Source organism: Notolabrus celidotus, chromosome 1 (genome assembly GCF_009762535.1).
Source record: "Notolabrus celidotus isolate fNotCel1 chromosome 1, fNotCel1.pri, whole genome shotgun sequence".
Taxonomy (NCBI): Eukaryota; Metazoa; Chordata; class Actinopteri; order Labriformes; family Labridae; genus Notolabrus; species Notolabrus celidotus.
Genome location: NC_048272.1, coordinates 6619303 through 6640727, shown reverse-complemented (window position 1 = coordinate 6640727; position 21425 = coordinate 6619303). Strand labels below are relative to the sequence as shown.

Sequence of the window (21425 nt, the reverse complement as noted above, 5' to 3'; positions counted from 1 at the left end):
TTTTTTCACTGAAAATAGTCACACACTGAAATAATGTGGAAAAATACATCAGCTCAATGTCTGCATAGATGGCATAATCTAGTCTCAGCTCAAAGAAGGAACCAAATCGAAATAAGTTGAATAATCCACACAAAAAGGACATCCTTCTCTTACTTTTTAAGCATTTTTCAACAGAAATCCTGAGATGAGAGCATATTCTTTGTTCTCCCTTCACTGATCCCCTCTGTTTCTCACACTCTGTGGTCCATAGCAGATCTGCTTCTGCTAGCAAGTAATCAGTTGCTTTCCAAAGCGACATCTAAATCTAAACTTTCCACTCAGCCTCCGTCTGCAAACAGCGAGCAAGTGCGAGTGTGACAGATGTGTGGCCGGCTGTGTTTACAGAACAAGCAGTCCCCTCATTTTACTCATGCTCTCTATAATCAACACACAGAACCAAACTTTTAACAGCTGCTACAAATGACACCTCAAATGTAAACATCTTATTATTCTCATTATTTTGTTTTACACACTATAAATGTTAAGTTGATGGACTTGAACTAACAATCTAAGCCCAAACTCAAAAGAATTTGACTATACAAGATTGGACGCAGGGTATAAGTTACATTTATTGATAAATAACATCATAATTACATACTGTAAAAAAAAAATAGAATATAGAATACAAAAGTACAAAGGACATATTTACATTATAAACAATATGCTTGTTGAAATGTACATAAAATGCTTGTTCTGCATATCTTTTGGAGTCCTATTGTGCATGTCTGGGTTTATATCTGACAAGCAGGTCCCGCTCTGGTTGTAGCATCCCAAATCCATACCGACTGGCGTTTACCTCCGGCATACCAGCATGTGGGTCACACAGCTCCAAATCATAGTTGGACAGCACCATATAAACAAACCTGTACAGCAAGGATGAAACATACAATTAGGAGAATTCAATCAGAAGTTATTAAAGGTAACATCACTGTTTGAATGTGGCACATTCTGAGGCCTGAACGTGATTCTTAATGTTGAACTAATTCCAGGACACTCACTGTCTGATGGTATTGATGGCAAAGTGCTTTCCCACACAGCCATTGGCTCCCGCGCCCCACGGCATGGTGTAATATTTCAGCCTCCTCCCTGCTTTATAAAAATCTCTCTTTGCTGATCCATCGACATTCAGGAAGCGATCGTATTTGAATTTCTGGAGAGGAAACACATATTTTAGCAGGAGACATTAGATGCAGGCAGTAGGAAAAGACAGCTTAATTTAGTGAAATTAGCTTGATCACACAGTGTATTGTATGTTTGTTTTGTCTCATGTATGGTGGACAGAGGATTGTTTTTTTTCCAGTTATGTCCTTCCCACGTCTATTAGCTGTGTTTCTGTTCCCATACCTAGCTAATCCCTGACAGGTCCACAGCTCTGGGTTTGACCTCTCACTGGGTACCACAGGATCAGCATTGTGTAGGCGGTGATTCCACCTTATATAAACAACTACAATAATCACACTTTAGTCTGCACCCAACTAGTGCCAAATACAATAAATACTACACCATTTGGCAGCACAGATACTTTGGGTTGAAGCGATAGAGGTGGGTAACAGGAGATATGTAACTTTAACATAACAGGGCAACAAACCTGCGGTTCATGGTGGATCTCAGAGTCCATTTGAGGGCTGCTGAAAGGAAACAAACACACCCTGTCTCCTTTCCTCAGCAGATACTCCTGGCCATCAGCCATACGAAGAGTCTTCTCCTGCACTACTTCCCTGGTGATGAAGGGGGCAGCAGTGAGTCTGAGTGTCTCTTCCAAGGCACTGTCTGGTAAGGGATAGAAAGAAAAACGTCAATAACAGCTAAAAAATCATGTAAATCATCATGTGTTTCTGCACTACATTTTAAACTATCTTGATTAATTCAAATAACTTATATATTATATAGTGTTATGTATTTTTTAATGTACACTATACCTAAATAAATTTAAAGATCCCAATTTCCAGGTTACCTCAAGTTTTCTTGAGCTGTAACAATTTCTCCAAGTTTTATTCTCTTGCAGTATTTTGTGTGTTTTGCTCTACTACACATGCAAACATAATGTTGCTTAGTCAAAATTCCAGGTCTTACCAAACACAGCAGTGTCCACAGGTGCATTCTGCACAGATGTCTTCAAGGTGTCCATCTCCGTCTTCACCGCTGTCAGAGCTTCAGGGTTTGTCAACAAGTAGCCCAAGAGCCAAAATGCAGCAGGACCAACATTACCCTGGAAACAAACAAAGGCTTGAATTAAGACAAAGATAAGATTGTCTCTCGCTTTGGACCTGCATAGTGACAGCACAGATGGTTATTTGGTAAAGTAAATAAGAGCATTTACTGGTCTTTTGTTACACTGGCAACTGGCAACAAAGCATGAATTACAGTCACGTTTAATAATTAACAAAAACAAGCCCGAAGACTCTTTACTGCTGTCCGTATGTAAAAGGACGGCTTCCTTTCATGTGTCCGAGATGAGAGCAGGCAGGCTCTGGATAGTGTCTCTACTGGCAAAGCGCAGCTCGGTAATGGTTTACTTAAAAAGGAAAGCCATTGGAAACCTGGGGTCCCCTGTCATCTGCCTGCAACCAAAGGCAGGACAAAACCCTCAAAGCTGTCTGCCAGGAATACGCACAAACCAGTGAATACTGAATAGATACTCACAACATTTGCCCCTCATGTGTCTGCAAATACTCTACTAAAATAAATTAATGTTTGCTCAGTGGTGCTGATAAAAACAGGTTCATCCATAAGACATGTGTCAAATGAAGATGATGCTATCCACACTTTTGGCAGACGTATCAAGAATGGAGTTGGGACAACAGTGATATTTTCCTAAGTGTTTATCTCAATAACGCCGCACTGACAGTGATTACAATCCTGGTTGTCATTACTACATTATGTATAACAAATCCCTTTCAGTGCAAGTACATCCTGCAAATATATTTTCATTTCTGCCACTTAAGTTTGGATGAAAAATGTGACTCACAGTCATCTGAAAAGTTGTGGCTCACACTTGAAAACAAATGTAAATAAACCTTGGTGACAAGTGCGAAAAAGATGAGTAAGCAGCGCGTGGAGTAAGGCAAATGCTGAAGTAATCATCTGATGAGCTCATTTGATGCAAGACAGCCCTCCAGCAGAACGCCATGAGTCAATACAAAGTCCAGTGACATGTGTGTAAGACGTCAAGGCCAAGTAAAAGCCAAATAGTAAAAAAACACTTCTTTGATTGTAGCTGCAACTTTTTTTTTTTCAACAATGCTCCATAACCTGATGTAAAAGAGTTCAACCAAATCATGTATTAGATTATTTTCATGTAAAGATTCTCCAGGAGAAACATCTTGAACTGTGTTTTGTAGAGAAATGTCAGTAAAATGCTATTTCTTTTATTTTGAAGTGAAGCATATTCATGTCAACATTCAGTTTTTTAATGTCCTTGCATATTTCTGAAGCTGTTTCAAGTCCTCTACCTCCAAAACAATATGTCTGCAGTGAAAGCAGAGATGAACAGCATCCTCGTGTGCCAGATGTGAGTACTGCTCTTTATCTATATCTTTATCTCAATCTTATTGACTTTAAGTCTCTTTGGAGACTTGTAGGTCAGAAGCAATCTTCCAAGACATATCTGCATCAGTCATCTGACTTGAAAAGCAGCTTGCCTAATCTCTGCTAGTGACCATGACCAGAAATCTGGCTTTGCATGGAGGTCTGACTCACCTGTGTGGCCCAGAGTTGCATCAGTACAGCCCTCCTCTGCGTCTCCTCGTCAGCACCCTCCTCCTGCAGGAGTTGCCGATAAGACTGAAGCCAGGGGCTCGACCCCGAGTCCTCAGTCAGACCTGCTGGAGCCAAAAGCTCCCACAGTTTGTGCCGAACACTCTGGGCTGTCCTCTTCTCCTCTGTCACACATATAAACATCACAAAGTATGTCAGAGAAAGCATAAAGAGCTGAGCTTTTTATCTGAGCCAACACCAGAAAGATAAACAGAAGGAGTAAGAGAGGTAACAATATTTCAGGAATAACAGGCATGACTGCAGGAGGAGTGTAATGGTATCTAATTAGCCAGCTTTTCAGTTTGTTTTGAGTGGAACAGATGGAAGTATAACTCAGTGATGCAACTCAATGAACGATATGGCCTGAGGAAATGTAGCACTGCCAGCGTAGTGAGTGCCACGTACAAGTTAGATCATGGTCTGTGGAGGACTGTGATGATGAATGTGAATTATTTAAGTCTATAAAAACACTAATAGGCTTCTAGACGCTATGTAAGCACCTGAGTAAGTGAATCTTGCCATAGCAACCAGAAAACAATTGTGTAGAAGATGATGTCAAAGCATGTTCAACGAGACGCAGTGACAGATGTAAACAGTGAGGACACATGTTACGCTATGTGATGATGAATGGTTATAAGATCATTTTTGGCCCAATCACCCATACTTACACCTGACGAACATCAAAACTTAGTGTTTCTATTCATGTGATCTCAGATAACTGCGGGTTCTTTTAAGATGAAGATAATCAGGCTCCTAATTTATTTACCTATCAGTTTATTTGACAGGGACAGTACATGTGAACATTGATACAGCTAATTAAAGTGTAACTTAATAGGACTTCTAGCCATGGCTAATTTGTAGTCCTTGTCCAATGTTAGGCTTTCAGGTTTTGAGGAGTGTTTTTATTATCCTTACCTGGGTTCAGTGTGCCTCTCGCCATCTTGGTTAATAGACCATCAAACTTCTTATACTCTTCGTAGACGTGTGAGGGATCTGTGTTGTTGTTGTTCTGCTCTCCTCCAAACAAGGTCAGGTACCCCGCCCTGCAGCAAACACAGAGAGACAAAGTGTGAGAATGTGCGGGACTCTCTTTGGTACATTGAGGGGGAATGGCATGTTTGTGTTGATGTAAGGATAACCAGCCCACACAGTTCACACACCGGTTACCCCCTTTCAACTTGTACTTTTCCACTGGCAAATATCTGGCCAGCATGTGACAAATTCCACTCTCTCTATTTCTTTTACTAATGTTATGTGATAACATTAAAGACAGCAAGATAAATCTAGATTAATATCTGCTCTGCAAAAGTCATCCCAGAGACATGTTTAAAAATGATGTCAAAAAAAGTGCAGTCAACCTCCATGTTTCTCCCTGTTTACAAACAGGGGACCTCAGTTCTGACTGGTGTGTAAACTGTTTAGCTAAAGACTTCTGACATGAACACACTCTTCTTTTTACAAAGTTGAGAGTGTGTGTTTCAATGTGTGTTGGGGGCGGGTGGGCTCTTACCTGAATAGTAAGCTGTAAGAGAAGTCGAACAGTCCCTCCTCTTTCCAGTCTTTCTGGTTCTGAGGAATCTCGGTTTTCAGCAGGACCTGCAGGTGGCTGCTTAAGGTGCTGTTTAGGGCGGGCAAATTCATTCCCAGGAAGTGCCTGCGGACATGGAGTGAAAAGGTTAACTGCTGCACTACAGAAAGAAGTCATGTTGTCCTGATTTATGATGTTGTGGAAACTGTCATTACTCTGTAACTCTTTCTAAAAGCACCTTGATGACTTAGTTGCCCTGCCCCCTTTTTTCCTTGAAATTATATATCTTTGGAATAAAATTTAGCAAATTTGGGTAAAATGGAAATAACTTCAAAAATGGAGAACAATAACATGCACTATGACTCAGATGCAACCGCTGAAATGCAGTGTACCCAAGATAACGTTAATTTTGTGGCTTTCCCTTTCTTCCTGTTTTTCCCCATGATAAAATGTGTCAGTAGAATACAAGAGAAGTCTGTTGTCTTAAGTTAGACTCTTTTAAACAGCCGGTGAATGACAGTCGAGCAATAACAAAACAAGAAGGCCTAAAAATACTTTTCCAAAAATGGGAGTGGTGCTCTACAGAAGTAAACTATGCATCAGACTGCAGTTGGTGAATTCCACGAACAAATTTCCCTTCTCCACTTTGACATGAAGTGAAAATGAAAATATGCGGAACCTGGTTTGTTTTTAGTTTAATAACAATGAGTACATACTTTTTCATCATTGCTTTTTCTTTTGATGGCTGGTGGTGCGGGAGCCGCAGGTTGAAGATTCTCTCCATGAGCACCTGAGCATAGCGGCTAAAGTCCAGAGAGACTGAGTCGTTGATGACTGTGTCGTATGAGTGAGGATCCAGCAGCACCGTCACATAGCGTCCAGCAGCACGTACCTGTAGATCATCAGTGAAAATGTGTGAAACAGATGCAACACAGATGAACATTTGCAAACATTGTGTGTTCACCTGTTTCAAAAATGAAACAGTAATTACCACTAAACTGGCACAATTACTTGTATCACCCTTATTTATCAGCTACTCATTGGTATCCTGACTATTCTAAAGTTTCTGAGAAAAATAGTCTCAATTAGTGTAAGAAGGTGTAGTTTTATAAGAATTCTTAAAGTGTGTAAAACTCAAGATCAGTTCCTCAAAAAACAGACTGTTAAAATGGATCGAAAATATAACAACTCCTATTTGTATTCAGTAAGATAGACAATTATAGCAGCAGTGCAAATGTTGGATGATAGTGTACGCATGATCACATTAACAAAGATCTCTTCAGAAATACATTTAGTGAAGCAGTAGCAATACAAGTTTAATTTCAAATAAATTCAAGTACATGTACACCAACTGAAAACTCTACAAGCCTGATTTTAAATCCGCAGTCCTTCAGTGTATAAACAAGACGGCTCTTGTTTTCCTGCCCAATGCTTTTGAATCAGAACTGACTTCTAAATTCATACACAGGTGAGTTTGAGAAAAAACAGGCGACAAAACAATCAGCCCTCACAGTCTATGAAGTACATTTTAGAGCTTCCTATCAAATCTATTCATTTTCTTCAGTTGCTGGTGCTTTCTCATGATTTGTATATGTTAAAATTCTAATTTTCAGAGATGTTTGAAGATAGTAAAGCTGAACTTTTAAGGCTTATGTGGAGGAAATGGCATAAAATTAACATTTTAGTGTCAGAGTTGAGCTGGATGTCTCAAATGTTGATAATCTTTCTGGTTGTTGTACTCACTGTGAAAATGTCCCCATGTTTCAGCTTCATTCGGTTCAAGAACTTGGCAGCATCCTTTCCAAATTCAAGTGCATGGCCTAACCATGGGATCACTCCTTTGTCTAGAGGTGGCTCGCTCTTGGATCTAAAATCAGAAGATCAAACTGTGTCACTTATTATCTAGTGCATCCTAATAAAATAATAGCTTTTTTGTACCAAAGGTGGAGGCATTTCTTGCAGAACAAAAAAAAAATGGTGATCGTTTGTTGCAGACTGGTTTGTAAACCTAACCTAAGTTTCATGATCTTATAGTCACAGAGGTTAAGGAAAATTTAACAATAACAGGGATTAGTTGAAAAATGATCACAGATACATCACTTCATCATAACTGTAAGAAACAAAAACATAAACAATGAAGTGAGAGAGTATATTTAAGAGGATTGCTAAGTTTAACTGTTGTAGTTTTACCACATTCCTGGAGTTGGAACTACCCGCTGAACTCACAAAACCTGGTGCTGAGTCCTTTATAATAATAATCATCATGTTGTAAATATGTTGTAAATAAGTGCAGCGTCAGATTGTATTCAAAGTATTACTTTGTATCAGAAATGGCTGCACAAACCTGAATATAATAACAAATTGTAAATTCACACCCAGTTTTAATGTGTCCCTTGCTTTTCTTGGTCAACGTAATCATTACATTCATGACAAGTCAACTGAACGAAAAAATGACTTACCTTTTTCTGTGTGTGAGAATAAAATACAGCAGCACAGCTTGGAAAAGCAGAAAAATGGTCCAGATCATCTCGTAAGTTTACTTCTATGCGCTGCAGTTACTGGAGTCCCTTCAACCCACACGTGCCCTTTTATCAAAATGCTCCCCACCCACAAACGTCACAGCTCTGTAGTCACAACATGCTCAGAGCTCATTGATAAATCTTCCATCAAGTATTGCTTATATGCACTGACGTCATGTGTCAACCTGCAACCGAGTGACTGATGAAAATGAGGAAACGAGTCCTTGTATTTATTTCTCTTTCGGGCTGCTCATCTACTTGCTTTTATTCCCGGGGATTTCTGCGACACAAAAACACGTCGGCGGTGACGACACTACAAAACACACCATATGTTTTAATCTAAAATCATGGTTACTGTTTTAGGAGGCAATAAATACAGAGTTTGTCCGCCTGTATTTGTTTGACTTAAAAAAAAAAGTCCAGGCTTGATTTCAAATGTAACACTAACCCCGCTGTACCCGGAGTTAACGCTATTTTTGTTCAATTTGAGATCATTTGAGAAATTATAGCTCGTATGCAAATGTTATTCAATTCACCACAGAGCCTATACGTCTGTTCATTTCCTGCTTTTTTTATATTATGGTTAAACCTGTTCAAGATTCTTTAGAAATGTTCCTGTCTGGAAATGCCTAAAAGGTGGTAAGATTAGGCCATTGCTTTATTGTAAGGGAAATACAGTGCTACATGAGAACGACCACGAATCCCGCAATATAATGTCATCATTAAATCTGAGTCATCCCGCGCGCTTGCACACACACGACTACTTCCTTTTTGACTTTGAGCTAATGCGTCTCTGCACGTTGATATTGGAGGAGAGGTTAGGGAGTTAAAGCCACTGATGGACAGTAACAAAGTAAACTTACTTGAGTACTGCACTTAAGTACATTTTTGAGTATCTGTACTTTACTTGAGTATTATTTTTTGGGGAAACTTATTACTTTTACTCCACTACATTCAGAAGACAATTATTGTACTTTGTACTCCACTACATTTCTATCAATGCTCTAGTTACTCACTACTTTTGCTTTGAAGTCAGCTCATTAATTTCCTTCTCTTTTCTGAAATCTGATCCCTAAGACAGTAAAATGTGTTTGTGTAGTTCTGTTTGTCTCAGTGGTTTAGTCGTTACCTGTATATTGAACGTGGAGCAAACACAGAGCAAATTTCACTCAGATCAGGCAGTTCATGTTGAGGTGGTAATGATGGCCCTAATTCTCCACCTGAGTACCCATGTCCATATCTTCAGCCCGTGTTAGAGGTTTTTGAAATGAAGAATGATACGTATCATTTGAAATGTTCTCCTTGTTTCCCACTCTGCCCAAAGATCCAAAAACTCACTGTCCATCCTGAGAGAGCGTGTTGAGCTACGTTACATTTGTTTCATTCCAGATGAACATTTCAAACTAAGTTGTCTGTGCTTGGAGTCACTTAGTGTCTTATTCCATGGTATAGTTTTTAGAGATTTCAAATAATGGTTTTTAAATAAACAGAATGTAACCGATTGTACTCCTTTGTATTCTTGACTGCCATCATGCTTTGTGAAAATACAAAGTTTTGAAATATTTTAAAAAGTACTTTGAATACTGAAGTATTTTTAAAATCAAGTACTCTAGTACTTTAACACAAGTAATAATTTGATTGAACAACTTTCGCTTGTTTTGGAGTGATATTTGACCAGGGGTATCTATACTTTAACTTAAGTAATGAAGCTATGTATTTTGTCCACCACTGGTTAAAGCTAATAGATGGTCAAAAAAAGAAAAGAGTAAAGCACATACTCGTGTAATAAGGCTTCCCGTTTTATGTAGGTCTAATATAAATTCTAAAATAAATTTAAAAAGATTACTCAACTTATCAACTTACTCAGGTTAGTCCCCTTGTTGTAAATGAGTGGGTAACTGACAAAGAACTTATCCTGATGATGGGTGATATGTACATGTCATATTATCACAACTGACATTAAGTTTTAATATTTATTGACAAGAACAGAAAGCAACATGTGGTTCCTGTAGAGTGAACATAGTGGGTTTAACGCTTGCATTGAACAACTTTCTGGAGCGTATTGACAAATGATATCTTCAGTCAGTGTGTGTGAGGGCCACTAAACCGCTGCTGTAGGCTTCCCCTCTCAAGTTATCAATTTTTCACAATAAACCAAATAAGAAATACAAAAATCTGATATCTTGGCACGCTTGACCAATGAACCAATGTCAAATCAGTAAGAACATACATATTTCAAATCAAACATTTCCTGAAACACAAATTCTGCACTCAAATACAGGATGCAAGTTAAGAGAGCTCCTTGTCATCCTTCTCATCCCCCTGCGTGTTAACCGTTCTTCGTGATTCATAGATGTCTTCTGGAGTTTGACCATACACAGCCCCGGTCCTCTTGAGGAGGTAGACTCCAGCATGTAAACCTCCAACGTTGACCCAAACAGTGTGCATCTTCCTCCACAGCCCTCCCATCCTCGAGATAGCCTAAGGGCAACATAAATCTTGTAAGGAGAAACTAACAAATGAGACATTTGTTTTGTGTTAAACAGGATCTTTGTTTAGACAACTACAACTGTTTAAAGTCTTCTTCCATGAGATAGCTACAGAGTCAAGTCAGTGTAATGTAACTCAAACTATTTAGGGTTATTCAGAGATTTTTCAGGATGAATCAAGTGTGCACGTAAACTTGAAAGTAGTATGACTTCATTAGTTTGTTAAATAACCTGATGTGGCTAACTAGGCTTTCTTCATTTCACAATCAAACTTTAATCAAAGTTGTTAATCATCTCTTGAGTTGGAGCATGTTGGAAAACCCAAAGAGAGCATGGGGAAAATGTCATGAGGTGAAGCAGTTCAACTTTTGTGACTCAGTCCTGTTCTTTCAAATCAAGATCTGGGTCAAAGTTTCCTTGATCACAAGTCAATTTCATGCTTTTGTTAAGTATGAAGGGACGGAAATAAATTATACATTTAAATAAAAAAAGTTGCTCTTAAGTATTGTCCTATCAATGTTTCAACCATCAATATAAATCAAGACACAAGAACAGCATGTTAAACTGCAGTGCTCTCAGGTAAGAACTGTGCTTCATTATTCATCAAATACTCCCAATGGTAAAGGCTGTTATCTTTTTAACTAGGATATAATCAGGAACTTAGGATAATGTATAGTGAGTAGGTAGTTATGCGTAGTAGAATCTCTTTTCGGTGGATTGATATGACCTGACGAGTATGATCTGGTTGTCCTGAGGGTCACTCTTGCTATTCAGACTTAATAACTGTTGTTATGGGGTTTTGACCAATAAGAATCAAGTATTAAACACAGCCAGAGTGATTAGTAAGGAAGTCAGGTGATAACACACTTCAAAGGTTGACCTCACCTTCATTCCAAACATGCATCCAAAGGAGATTTTTTTCCATCACTGTCTGGTTTGATAAAATATACCATACATGCACTTGGTATTGCTTACCCGTTAATCAACACTGAATACTTAGCTAGTACTTAGCCTGCACAGCACAATATTATGCTTATTGCTGATTATTGTTTGATATTGCTCTGACTAGATGACATGTAAATATGGAGATTTGAATTGGCTTTACATTAGGTGACTGTAAACCACATTTTGTAGCTCTTCTTTCCTTCCTCAGTCATCATCGTGCATGCTAACCCTACAGTCACAGTCAGGTTAAAGTCATTTTTCTGACATGTTATTGGAAAAATCATTTGAGAACATGGCCTGTGGATCCAGGGATCTATCTGACAGGTCAAATGTTCAAATCCTGTAAATTCAAAGTGCATGGGCTTTGGGATTCTACATAGTCTCTTTTTTTCTGTGAGTGCTCATGTCATGATGACGGTAAAATTCTGATCGATTACGCAGCCTTCATGCATGATTTAGTTCAATCTTAACACACCTCGAACTCCCTAAGTGCGCCAAAGGGTGGAGATCACAGCCAAAACAATTATTGTTGGGTGGAATATGGAACATGGTGTAAACTGCGTAGTGTCCTGTGCCTACTCCACGCCTATGGCCACCCCACTGGAAAATAACAACACCTATCATTACTACTGTTGCATATATATCTACAAAGGTTTTATTGGTCTTTACATCATTCAGCAGTGACAGTGTTTGGGGAAAGACATGCAAAAATGTCTGAGGAGTACCATGATTGTCCAAAATAATGTAAAAGGCTACATGGTGTCAACAGGTTTCAAAACTTGAGAAACCACTTTTTCATTCTGCATTGTTGTCAGCATGGCTTATTGGTGCAGCTATCTATAGGGTGGCTAGGTCTGTGTAACAAAACCAGCTCAATGGCCAATCAAAACGGGCCAAAACTAGCCCAACAGCTTATAAAGCTAGCCAAAACCAGCTCCAAAATAAGCCCCTAAAACCTCTTTCATACCAAATATAATACCTTAAAGTACAAATATATTGCCATAATTTTCAAATTAACAGCGATATCAAAAAATAACACCTTGAATGGTCAGTATACCAGCACTGATAGCAATTTTCCCTACACAGCTGTTTAATTAACTTCTGTTATACTTGATACACCTTATCCTGTTAATACAGCACATTTTGATTATATACTAAGAATGCATTTATGTATAAATAGGTTATGCCTTAACAGAATTCAACATCAAGTTGCAGGATGGGAGAGCGCCGTTGACACTGACTGTTTCATGTGCAGGCAGGGCGGCATCTGTGTGTGTGTGAGTGCCTGTTGGTGGACTGTATGTGCATGTGTGTTTGGTTATGTAACGTATTGTGTATTGTGTATGTGTATCTGCTTATCTGCTTATCGATTCTTTGGGATTTTGCTTAAACAAACAGCCCCTAAAAAGTATTTCAATTCCATGGGAAAGCCACACACTTGGAAAGCCTTAACAATAAAAATGCAGTGAATTCTGTGATGACAATGAACCCACTCACATATTTGGGTTGTGTTGTTTGGTTGGCCAGTTTCCAAGTGTTTGAAGTGTCAATTTAGTGCTACTTCACAAGAAATAAGGCTACTGAGGAAGGCACTCCTAACATGCACTAGGTTGCCAACACAGATTGGTAACAGGTTTGATTAACATTTGTATTGACTGAACAGCAGGTTATCAGGAAGACGTAGCCAGGTTATCAGGAAGACGTAGCCAGGTCAGGACTTGAGCCTTGTTTTAAAGATCTCATGTTACGGAATCATGTTTTACTGGGAAACTTCCCTCAACTGCAAAATTCCTGTGATCTGTGTGGGAATTAAAGGTTACCTTAGAGAAACATTTCTTGTCCTGTGTCAACAACACAGCCTTCCCTGAGCCTGGTCTGCACACGCGAGCCATTTCTCTCAAACAAGAGGGGTAGAGGTCCCAGTTCTTCTTCCTGGAGCCCATTCTTTAAGAAACAGAGGAGAGCATATTTTTGAAGTGAGTGATGAATAAAAAGCCCAAAAATTAATAGTATGTTGAGTTATTTCTTTTCAGTATTCAAAACAATATCTGCATTTTAAGAAGTAAACCATGGTAGCCACTGTTTCTTCGGTACCTTTTCCCAAAGGGCATGTCCGTGATGATTATGTCAACAGAGCTGGTCCTCATGGGTAAGTTGCACAGATCCCAACGCACTGTGTCAATGGGCAATCCAGACACACTGTTTGAAAGCATCAGAAGAGGACTTAGTTTGAAATTCAATTTAAGAGGACCACACATGCTTGCCATTCGCTCCCTCTCACCTGCCCTTTTCTGCCCTCCGTTTTTGGATGTGGCATATGTTATTGACTGTGCGGTTCACTGCCATGTCATAGTTGTCTCCAGCAATGTAGAATGAATTGCCAAATTCAATGGCCCCCTGATGATGGAAAAACATGACAGTATTAGTGAAACTTCTGTGGTTTCCTTCCACGATCTCGAGACCACCCCAGAATAAATCTGCTTCCTCCAAATCACTCTGATGATGTCCAGCAGGCCACATGTTGAGTCAGGAAATGTGTTTATTTTCAGATAGTGCAAGGAAGCAGTTAGATATGAACACATGTTTCATCTCCAAGCTAAGCAGGCTTGATCAAAGAGATCTTTTTTAAATACAAAGCTAAGTAAAGGTCGCTGTAAAATCACTGCAATAAAAAGGAACATGTTTATATAAACTTTTAGGAAATTTAATACGTTTTCAGTCTGTAGTCATCAGCTCATGAAGTCAACAGTGGAGCACTTTGATGCAGTTTAAAGATAAGCAGTTTTACAGTTTGGCAAATGGCAGTTTACATAAGTTTAGAACAAATGATGATTAATTCAGACAGGTTTGATAAAAATATGTTTTTTTTCTTTACACCTTGTATTTTCTCCCTGAAGACACACAATTTGTGAGAATGTTGCAATCACAGTGAAAAGTCACATCTTACCTCCAGCGGTATAGCTCCAGTCCCACACATTGGATCCAGGATTATATCTGACGCCTCAGGTTTACACAGCCTAAACAGAAAGTAAGAGATGAATATTACACCAATGTATCATGATGTGTTGAATCAAAGTGATAACTGACCTTTGCTCTCACTCATTAGACCCTGATCAGTGTGAACATTTGCCTTTCAGAATGACATGGGCTCCTGTCAGTACTTATATTACACTACCGACAGGATAAGAGACTGGTTTTACTTATGTATATTTATTTTGCTTAATTTGGGTTCAGTCAATAAATACATTCATTGAGAAGTATGTGACAGGTTAACGAATGCTTGTGTCTTTACAGACAATTATATCTGATGCCCGCTTTGAGGAAGCAATTTTTCCCCTCTAACTTTCAAGTCTCCTCTTTATATGGTTGAAGAAGTTGCCATAAATGTTTGATCTTTGTATTTTATGTATGCCAAACTGTAAATAATTCCTGTGAATTTTTGACCCTGTGTCAACAACTGAGATTGTATTTATATATTTGAAGCTAAATAAAAAGTGTTAAAACAAAAACTAGGATTAACTCTCAACAGCAAAAGTGACGCCAGAGGCAACCTGATCTCTCACAAACACACACACACACACACACACACACACACACACACACACACACACACACACACACACACACACACACACCTTTGAAAGGGATTTTACTTCTGCATTGACACTGTAGCTTAAAAAGGAAAGGCGAGACTCTTCCGCTTCACATCGCTGTCCGACTCAACCTGTTGAGATTATATAATGCATAACCACCCACACATTCCACGTTATCCCAAGCATCAATATATATATTTTATCCTCCTGGGAACCAGAAAAATAAGAGCTCGAGAAATTCAGTTATTTTAAGATATTTTAAGTCATCAAGACTTTTTCTTTGTCTATTATGGTATGTACTTTGTTGTGGACAACAGGACAATTCAAAGTCACTTTTTTGATATTTTCTGCATCAGACCAAAACTCTAGTGCAACATCAGAGGTAAGAAGTGAGTTAACTCTAACAGTGTTGATCCTTCTAACAGTATTTTGTTAGAAATGTTTAGAGGATACACGTTTCTCCAATGAACAGGGACACAGTTTCCTTGCATGAATGGAAATTACCAAGTAACAAAGCCAAACTGGCTTTTATGAGGAAAGACATCTTCTTTCTCAAACATGTGTAACCTAATACAGGTTACACAACTGCTCTTATCTTAGTCACACCAGTGACACTTTTGAAGTCAAAGTTTTAGAATTTAATAATTTAATAATTAATACCGCATAAACTAAGTCCCAAAAGGCCAATCATCTCTGTCTGTCACTACACTCTGCTTCATATTTTCCAAATCATCTAAAGGCCAAAAAATCTGAGGCTTCATCCATAATCCAATGCAAAGTTTGCTCTGTCTCAGTCAAATTCCTGTCACTTGTGATATCATGAAATTCATGTAGAAACATACTAAGTAAGTACAAATGTCCACGACAAAGGATCAAATAAGGACACTATTAGAGGGTTCAACTTCATCAATTATAAACTGCTTTGGGAGCTAGCTAAATGGCATTTCTGGCAAAAGCAGCTCAACTGAATGCTTCAAAAACATCCTAAATCTGTATTTTATAACTACTTACATCTCTTGCTCCCATAAAATGTGGTTGAAAAAATGTAAAAAATGATTAAATGACGTTTTAGTATGCTGGCTTATACATTTTTAAAAATATCCAATGGAGACTCCTGTACACTACATAGGCCAGAAATGAATTACCTGTTCCCAGGAGGACACTGTTATTTGATTTGATATTTTTTGTAATTTTGATGAAATAGTCGTTATTCCTCTAATTAACACAAACTGGTCAATAACTCTACAATACAGTCCTCCCCTCACTTTTTATTACTCCCTGCTACACTTTTCTGCCAAGGACACCTTTATTTGTTGCTGGTGCTATAAATAATCTCTAGATGTGAAATACTTGAAATGTATCTGTTCTATTTTTATGCCATTGTGAGCATCGTATTACAACTCTGTGTCACAAAACTCTCATTGTACTCAAGTGGAATGGGCACAGGAATTGTTTTGTTCCACTAAGTACACATGTATTTGTCTGTTTAAAGAACGTGACTCACGTGATCATGATTTTACTTTGGATCAAATACCGAATGAACCTCTAAATAAACCTAAATCTTTCTTTAGAAAACTCAAGCAGCACTGTGACCTTATTATTACAATGGGTGTCCTTACAGAGGAGATGACGTTCTTAACTTGGGATGGATAATGCTGAACTTGCGTAGAGTGCGTCTAAAAGGACTATTAAAGTAATCCAGGCTAATTGCCTTTGTCTTCTGTTTATGATGCCTAAAATTACAGTAGGCTTTCAAATTAGTCAACGGCCTCTAAAAACTACTGTGCCCAATTCAGCCTTAGTGCAATTATTTTCTTACAATTGCATTACAGATCTAAGCTCAGTTCTAGAAACATCCACATATGACCCAAACTAAAAACTAACACTTGATTTAATATTTAGACAAACCCCATTTTCATCAATAGAATGAGCTACTATTTTTCACACCTATTCATCAGAAACAGCAGATTTAACTAGATTAGTGGCGGAGAACATCATCTCTTTGAAAAAGGGCGTGTAAAACTGGAATCTTCAAATGGAGATTTCAAAAACTGCTCCTGATGTGTTGCACCTTGTTAACATACGTGCTTACCTTGATGGAAAATGTTACCTGAAGGAGGGTTTTTTAATTCCATTATGTGACAGCACAAAATAAACACTGAGCCGTCACTATAATGTTTATCTAAATGGAGATCAGTTTTTCTTGGCGACCTTGGAGATCACACGTGTCTGGATACGCCAGTATTCAGTCACGCAGGCATACCTACCTCACTGTTTGTTTAATCAAATTTCCTTTCAGAAAAGGGATTGTTTTACAGCCCTGCCAAGGTGTTTTGAAAATATTTGTTTTGCAAAGGATTAGTATCAAGTTATTAACCCTTTTATTCTCTGTGTCATTTGATCAATTCTAAATAAGTTCACAGAAACACACAGTCCAGTAAAAGGTTATTACAAGGAAACTGGTGGAGCACAGCTCAGCTTCATGATGGTGAAAATTTGGCGTTTGTCCTGAGTTGGAGTAGACGAACAAATGCAAGAAATAAATCAAATCTTCTGTTTTGTGTGAGTCTGTTGTTCCAGCTCTGCGGTGTTTGCCACATACTTTACGCCATTCCTCTGTATAATTGGTAGCTGTCCAAGGTGAGCACACCTGCCATTATTTGTGTCGTTGTGTGGTTCAAAAGTTGAAATATAAGGTCAAGTTATATAAACATTAAGGATAGTCAAACTTTTAAGAGAAGTCAACTGTAGCTGATAGAAAACCGAGGTACAAATAAAGAAAAATGGGGGCCTTAGGGATACAGGTTGTCAACTGTACTGATACCCTCAAACAGGGAAGTGTTCAAACACTTACACTTGGTTTCTTCAGTCTACATTCAAACTAAACTACACACAATTTATTTCTGATATGTGAAAATAACAAAAGTTTTCAAGTGTACCTTTATAGCCCTACAAAAGGGAGGCATAAGGTATCATCTGAACAGTATAAAGTCATCGGCCTCTCATGGTGGGTGCATGCGTGCTGCAGAGTGTTATAGAATTACCTTAGCATGCCATAGCACAAGGTAGAGCGCAGAGTAGTAGGCCCAAAGTGACTGATGTTCCTCCTGTGAAGACTCTCTTCTGTAAGTGCGATGCCAATCACCACCTCAACATTGTGTATGTTTAGCAACACCTACAGCACAGGAACATGCAGAGTTATAGAATCAATGTATGACCTTGCAAAGATTTTTTTTTCTATGGAGCTGAAGTGGTCCTAAAAGAGTTCATAGGACGATATTTTGATTTGCATCAGTGTCTGGGATTTTTAAACACTGATGCCAGAAAATATCTTGTTCCATCTTATGAAATATCTGTCAGATGATTGTACATTTTTCTTTGGGGCTTTTTGGACTGTTGCATAAACAGGATAAAACAAGCAAAATGAAGACATGACTTTTGACTATGAAAGCTTGTGTTGGCAACTTAAAAACCTTTTGGAAAGTGTTACTCAACTGAGTTGTTGCTTTTCATCTTGTTAAGGTCATATCTTGCAAAGTTATTTGAGCAGGCAGAGGTTTTTTTTGGCTTGTATGATGGTATTCACTTGGCGTCAGTCCAGTCTGAATGAGACTACCTACCTCTATGTCAAACTTTGTCATGTCTGCTTTCCACAGGAAGAATTCCTGCACAGCCCCACCAAAGTCCCTGGCTGCCTCATTAGAAGAAAAGCTGTGTTTGTCACCAGCTCTGTTGCACGTCACACGAAACTTGAGGACTTTGGCCTCAGGTGCAGCCTCCTCTGACTCCTGCGGGGTGCTCTCCATGTCAAGTGTGTTCTCTGAATTTGTCTGGCCTTCAGCAGCAGGCTCTTGAGGTAACTCTTGGTGTTCAGCATCAGGCACAGGTGCATCAGCGGTCACATTATTGGCTTTTAATTTGGTGCTATTTCCTCCTTTCCGATGGCCTTTCTTCTTCTTTAGAGAGCGGTTTAGTTTCCAAACTTCCAAGGCTTTAGTCCAAGAGAGTTTGGAGGCTAGCTCCTGCAGCTCCATCAAAGTCTCTTCCTGTACATAACACATCATTTATCAGTCTGATGATAATGCTTCAAACATAGTTAACAGCAGAATAATACTGGCCATAGGTTACCTTTGATTCTTTGAACTGATAATTATCATATTCCTCAACCACAACAAACAGGTTGTCAACAGACCTCAAAAGGTGGACCTGCAGAGACAAACACCCGGGCAGATAGATTATTACAAAGTTACATGTATTTTCTTTTCAAGTGGCAAAATGAAGCAAAAGGGACTACAATTGGACTACATTCAAAATGCTAAAACTAAATAAAAGCAAGGCCCCAGTTTGACAAATTGTGAGGGAAAAAAGCATACACTTGCTCCAATTTCATACCTGGAAAAGCTTATCAGTGGTTATTGGAAAGTATATGCGTCCACGGTCTTTGCTGATTCGTGTTTCAACACCAATTTTCTCCTTAACCTCTTCAGCAGCAGTGTGCTCAAACCCTGTGGGCACAGTGGCTCCAATGGTGACGGTGATGATGTCACCAGTGGTTGCTTCATTGTCAGTGGACGAGGAAGAGCTTGATGGTACTTCTGTGTTGGGGCCCTGCTCAGCAGCCCCTTCCTCTTGCGAGGACATGCTGTAGATTTGTGTGTTGAACAGAGAGTTGTAAGTGTAGCTATGTGTCACAGCTGGTGTCAAGCTATGTGGCTGACCTCTGGCACCTAGAGAGGGAGATAAAAAGCAAGAAACAGGGAGGTAGTCAAACTGTTAATGCTGCATACTTAGCAATACGCAGGTAAAAGGGTAACATGTAAAGGAAGAACGCATTAAAAGACCTGTTGGGTGCTAACATGTTGTCATATGCCAGCATTAAATACTGTTAACGAAAGACAATGAATTAACATGTAACGTTACAGTAAAATTAGTGACACCAGTTAACTTAGCTGACTAACGTTAGCTTAAAGAGGCTAAAAAGTTAATACAAATAACACCCAGGGTAGCGTTAGCCTATGATACAGCTTTTATATTAAACACGTCAGACTATCACGTCAGAATGTGTGTTTGTGTAAAGTGCCCACCTTTAAAAGCTTTCAAAAGTCATACACCGGGGACTGTAAAATGAATCAAACTAGCTTACTGGAGTCAGACCAATCTGTCACACACGAGGTGACAACACGTTGATTCAACGTTGCAGAAACAACAATAACACTTCCGGCTGGAAGCCTTCAGAATAAAAGTATGATTTTATCCAACTATGCTACATGGATTTGAGGAAAAGCCCTTTCCGTTTTAGTCTTAAGGACAGAAAGGGGCCCAAACATTTTTAAGGGCAGATTAATAATTAGTGTCAGTTTATGGACATAGTTTTGTGTGTTCTGACCAAGCGGCAACCTCCGGTCTAAAAATATGAGTCCAATGTTCAAGGTTCAAGGTTCAAGGTTTCTTTATTATCCCCGGGGGGCAATTTGTCTTTCAGTCAGCGGTGACACAAACAAAACAGTACAACACCAACATCAAAACATTCAAACGGTAACAACAACAACAGTAACAACTGGAAACAACAGTTATGCGGCATTGTTAAGCAGACTAGCTGCGGTCGGTACAAAAGAGTTCCTCTTCCTATTCGTCCTGCTATTCGGCATCGCGAATCTTCGGCCTGAGGGAAGCCGGCGAAATTCAAGAAAAAGGGGATGGTATGGGTCAGCCACAATGGACCAGGCCTTGCTGAGGGTCCTGGCTCGGTGGAGGCTTGACATGTCAGGCAGGGGTGTGCCCGCAACCCTGCTGCATATCTTGACTATGGCCTGCAGTCTGTTTTTGTTTTTTAGACTCGTTGACCCTTACCAAGACACCATTGAAAAGGTTAAAAGCGATTCAATAAAACAGGAATAAAACATCTTCATAAAAGTCGTGTCGACATTAAAACCCCTGAGCTTCCGATAAAAGTACATTCTTTGGTGGGCTTTTTTACAGACAGCGTCGACCTGGTGCTCAAATGTCAGTTTGTCGTCGATAAAAGTGCCAAGATATTTGTGCTTGTTCACAATGTCCACTTCCGCATCATCAATAAAAACAGGGGAAAAGGCAGTGGGGGTCTTCTTAAAATCAATGACGAGCTCCTTTGTCTTCCCAGAATTTATCCTCAGAAAAGAATTATTGCACCAATTTGTAAATTCTGCCACCACAGGGCCATGGTCCGGGTTGCTATTGTTGAGCAGGGATACGATCACAGAATCATCGGCAAACTTGACAATGTGGTGTCCTGCATGTTTACTCTGACAATTGTTTGTGTATAAAACAAATAAAAGCGGAGATAAAACACAACCCTGAGGTGAACCGGTGGATGATAAAAGAACATCTGATAAAACACCATTGACCCTGACCCGTTGTGGTCTAACAGTTAAAAAATCCAGTAGCCAACAGATGAGACCAGGATTAATGTTATGAGTGCTCTGCAGTCTCTGTGCTAAAATATGTGGCTGGATACAGTTAAAAGCAGACGAAAAATCGATAAAAAGAAGACGTACAAAATGTGGAAGTGTTAAAAACT

General features: G+C 39.1%; 2 protein-coding genes across 3 annotated transcripts; both read right to left on the bottom strand.

The window, feature by feature from the left end:
• Nucleotides 1–590: 590 nt before the first annotated feature.
• LOC117813585 (prostacyclin synthase-like) lies at nucleotides 591–8668 on the bottom strand. Its single transcript, XM_034684654.1, has 10 exons — nucleotides 7783–8668; nucleotides 7067–7190; nucleotides 6040–6215; nucleotides 5306–5449; nucleotides 4711–4838; nucleotides 3739–3920; nucleotides 2113–2248; nucleotides 1628–1809; nucleotides 1038–1189; nucleotides 591–902 (listed from the first exon to the last, which is right to left on the bottom strand). The coding sequence occupies exons 1-10, from the start codon at nucleotides 7848–7850 to the stop codon at nucleotides 752–754; spliced, it is 1443 nt and encodes a 480-aa protein (XP_034540545.1). The 5' UTR covers nucleotides 7851–8668; the 3' UTR covers nucleotides 591–751.
• A 1133-nt stretch (nucleotides 8669–9801) lies between these two features.
• On the bottom strand, nucleotides 9802–20089 carry thumpd3 (THUMP domain containing 3). 2 transcript variants are annotated; one of them, XM_034684653.1, is made up of 10 exons: nucleotides 20013–20089; nucleotides 19262–19596; nucleotides 18998–19075; nucleotides 18490–18915; nucleotides 17914–18044; nucleotides 14224–14293; nucleotides 13558–13673; nucleotides 13371–13475; nucleotides 13097–13220; nucleotides 9802–10323 (listed from the first exon to the last, which is right to left on the bottom strand). In XM_034684653.1, the coding sequence occupies exons 2-10, from the start codon at nucleotides 19508–19510 to the stop codon at nucleotides 10132–10134; spliced, it is 1491 nt and encodes a 496-aa protein (XP_034540544.1). In that variant the 5' UTR covers nucleotides 19511–19596; nucleotides 20013–20089; the 3' UTR covers nucleotides 9802–10131. The 2 variants fall into 2 exon arrangements, with proteins under 2 accessions (XP_034540544.1, XP_034540543.1); XM_034684652.1 differs by having other exon boundaries at nucleotides 19954–20088.
• Nucleotides 20090–21425: the final 1336 nt, after the last annotated feature.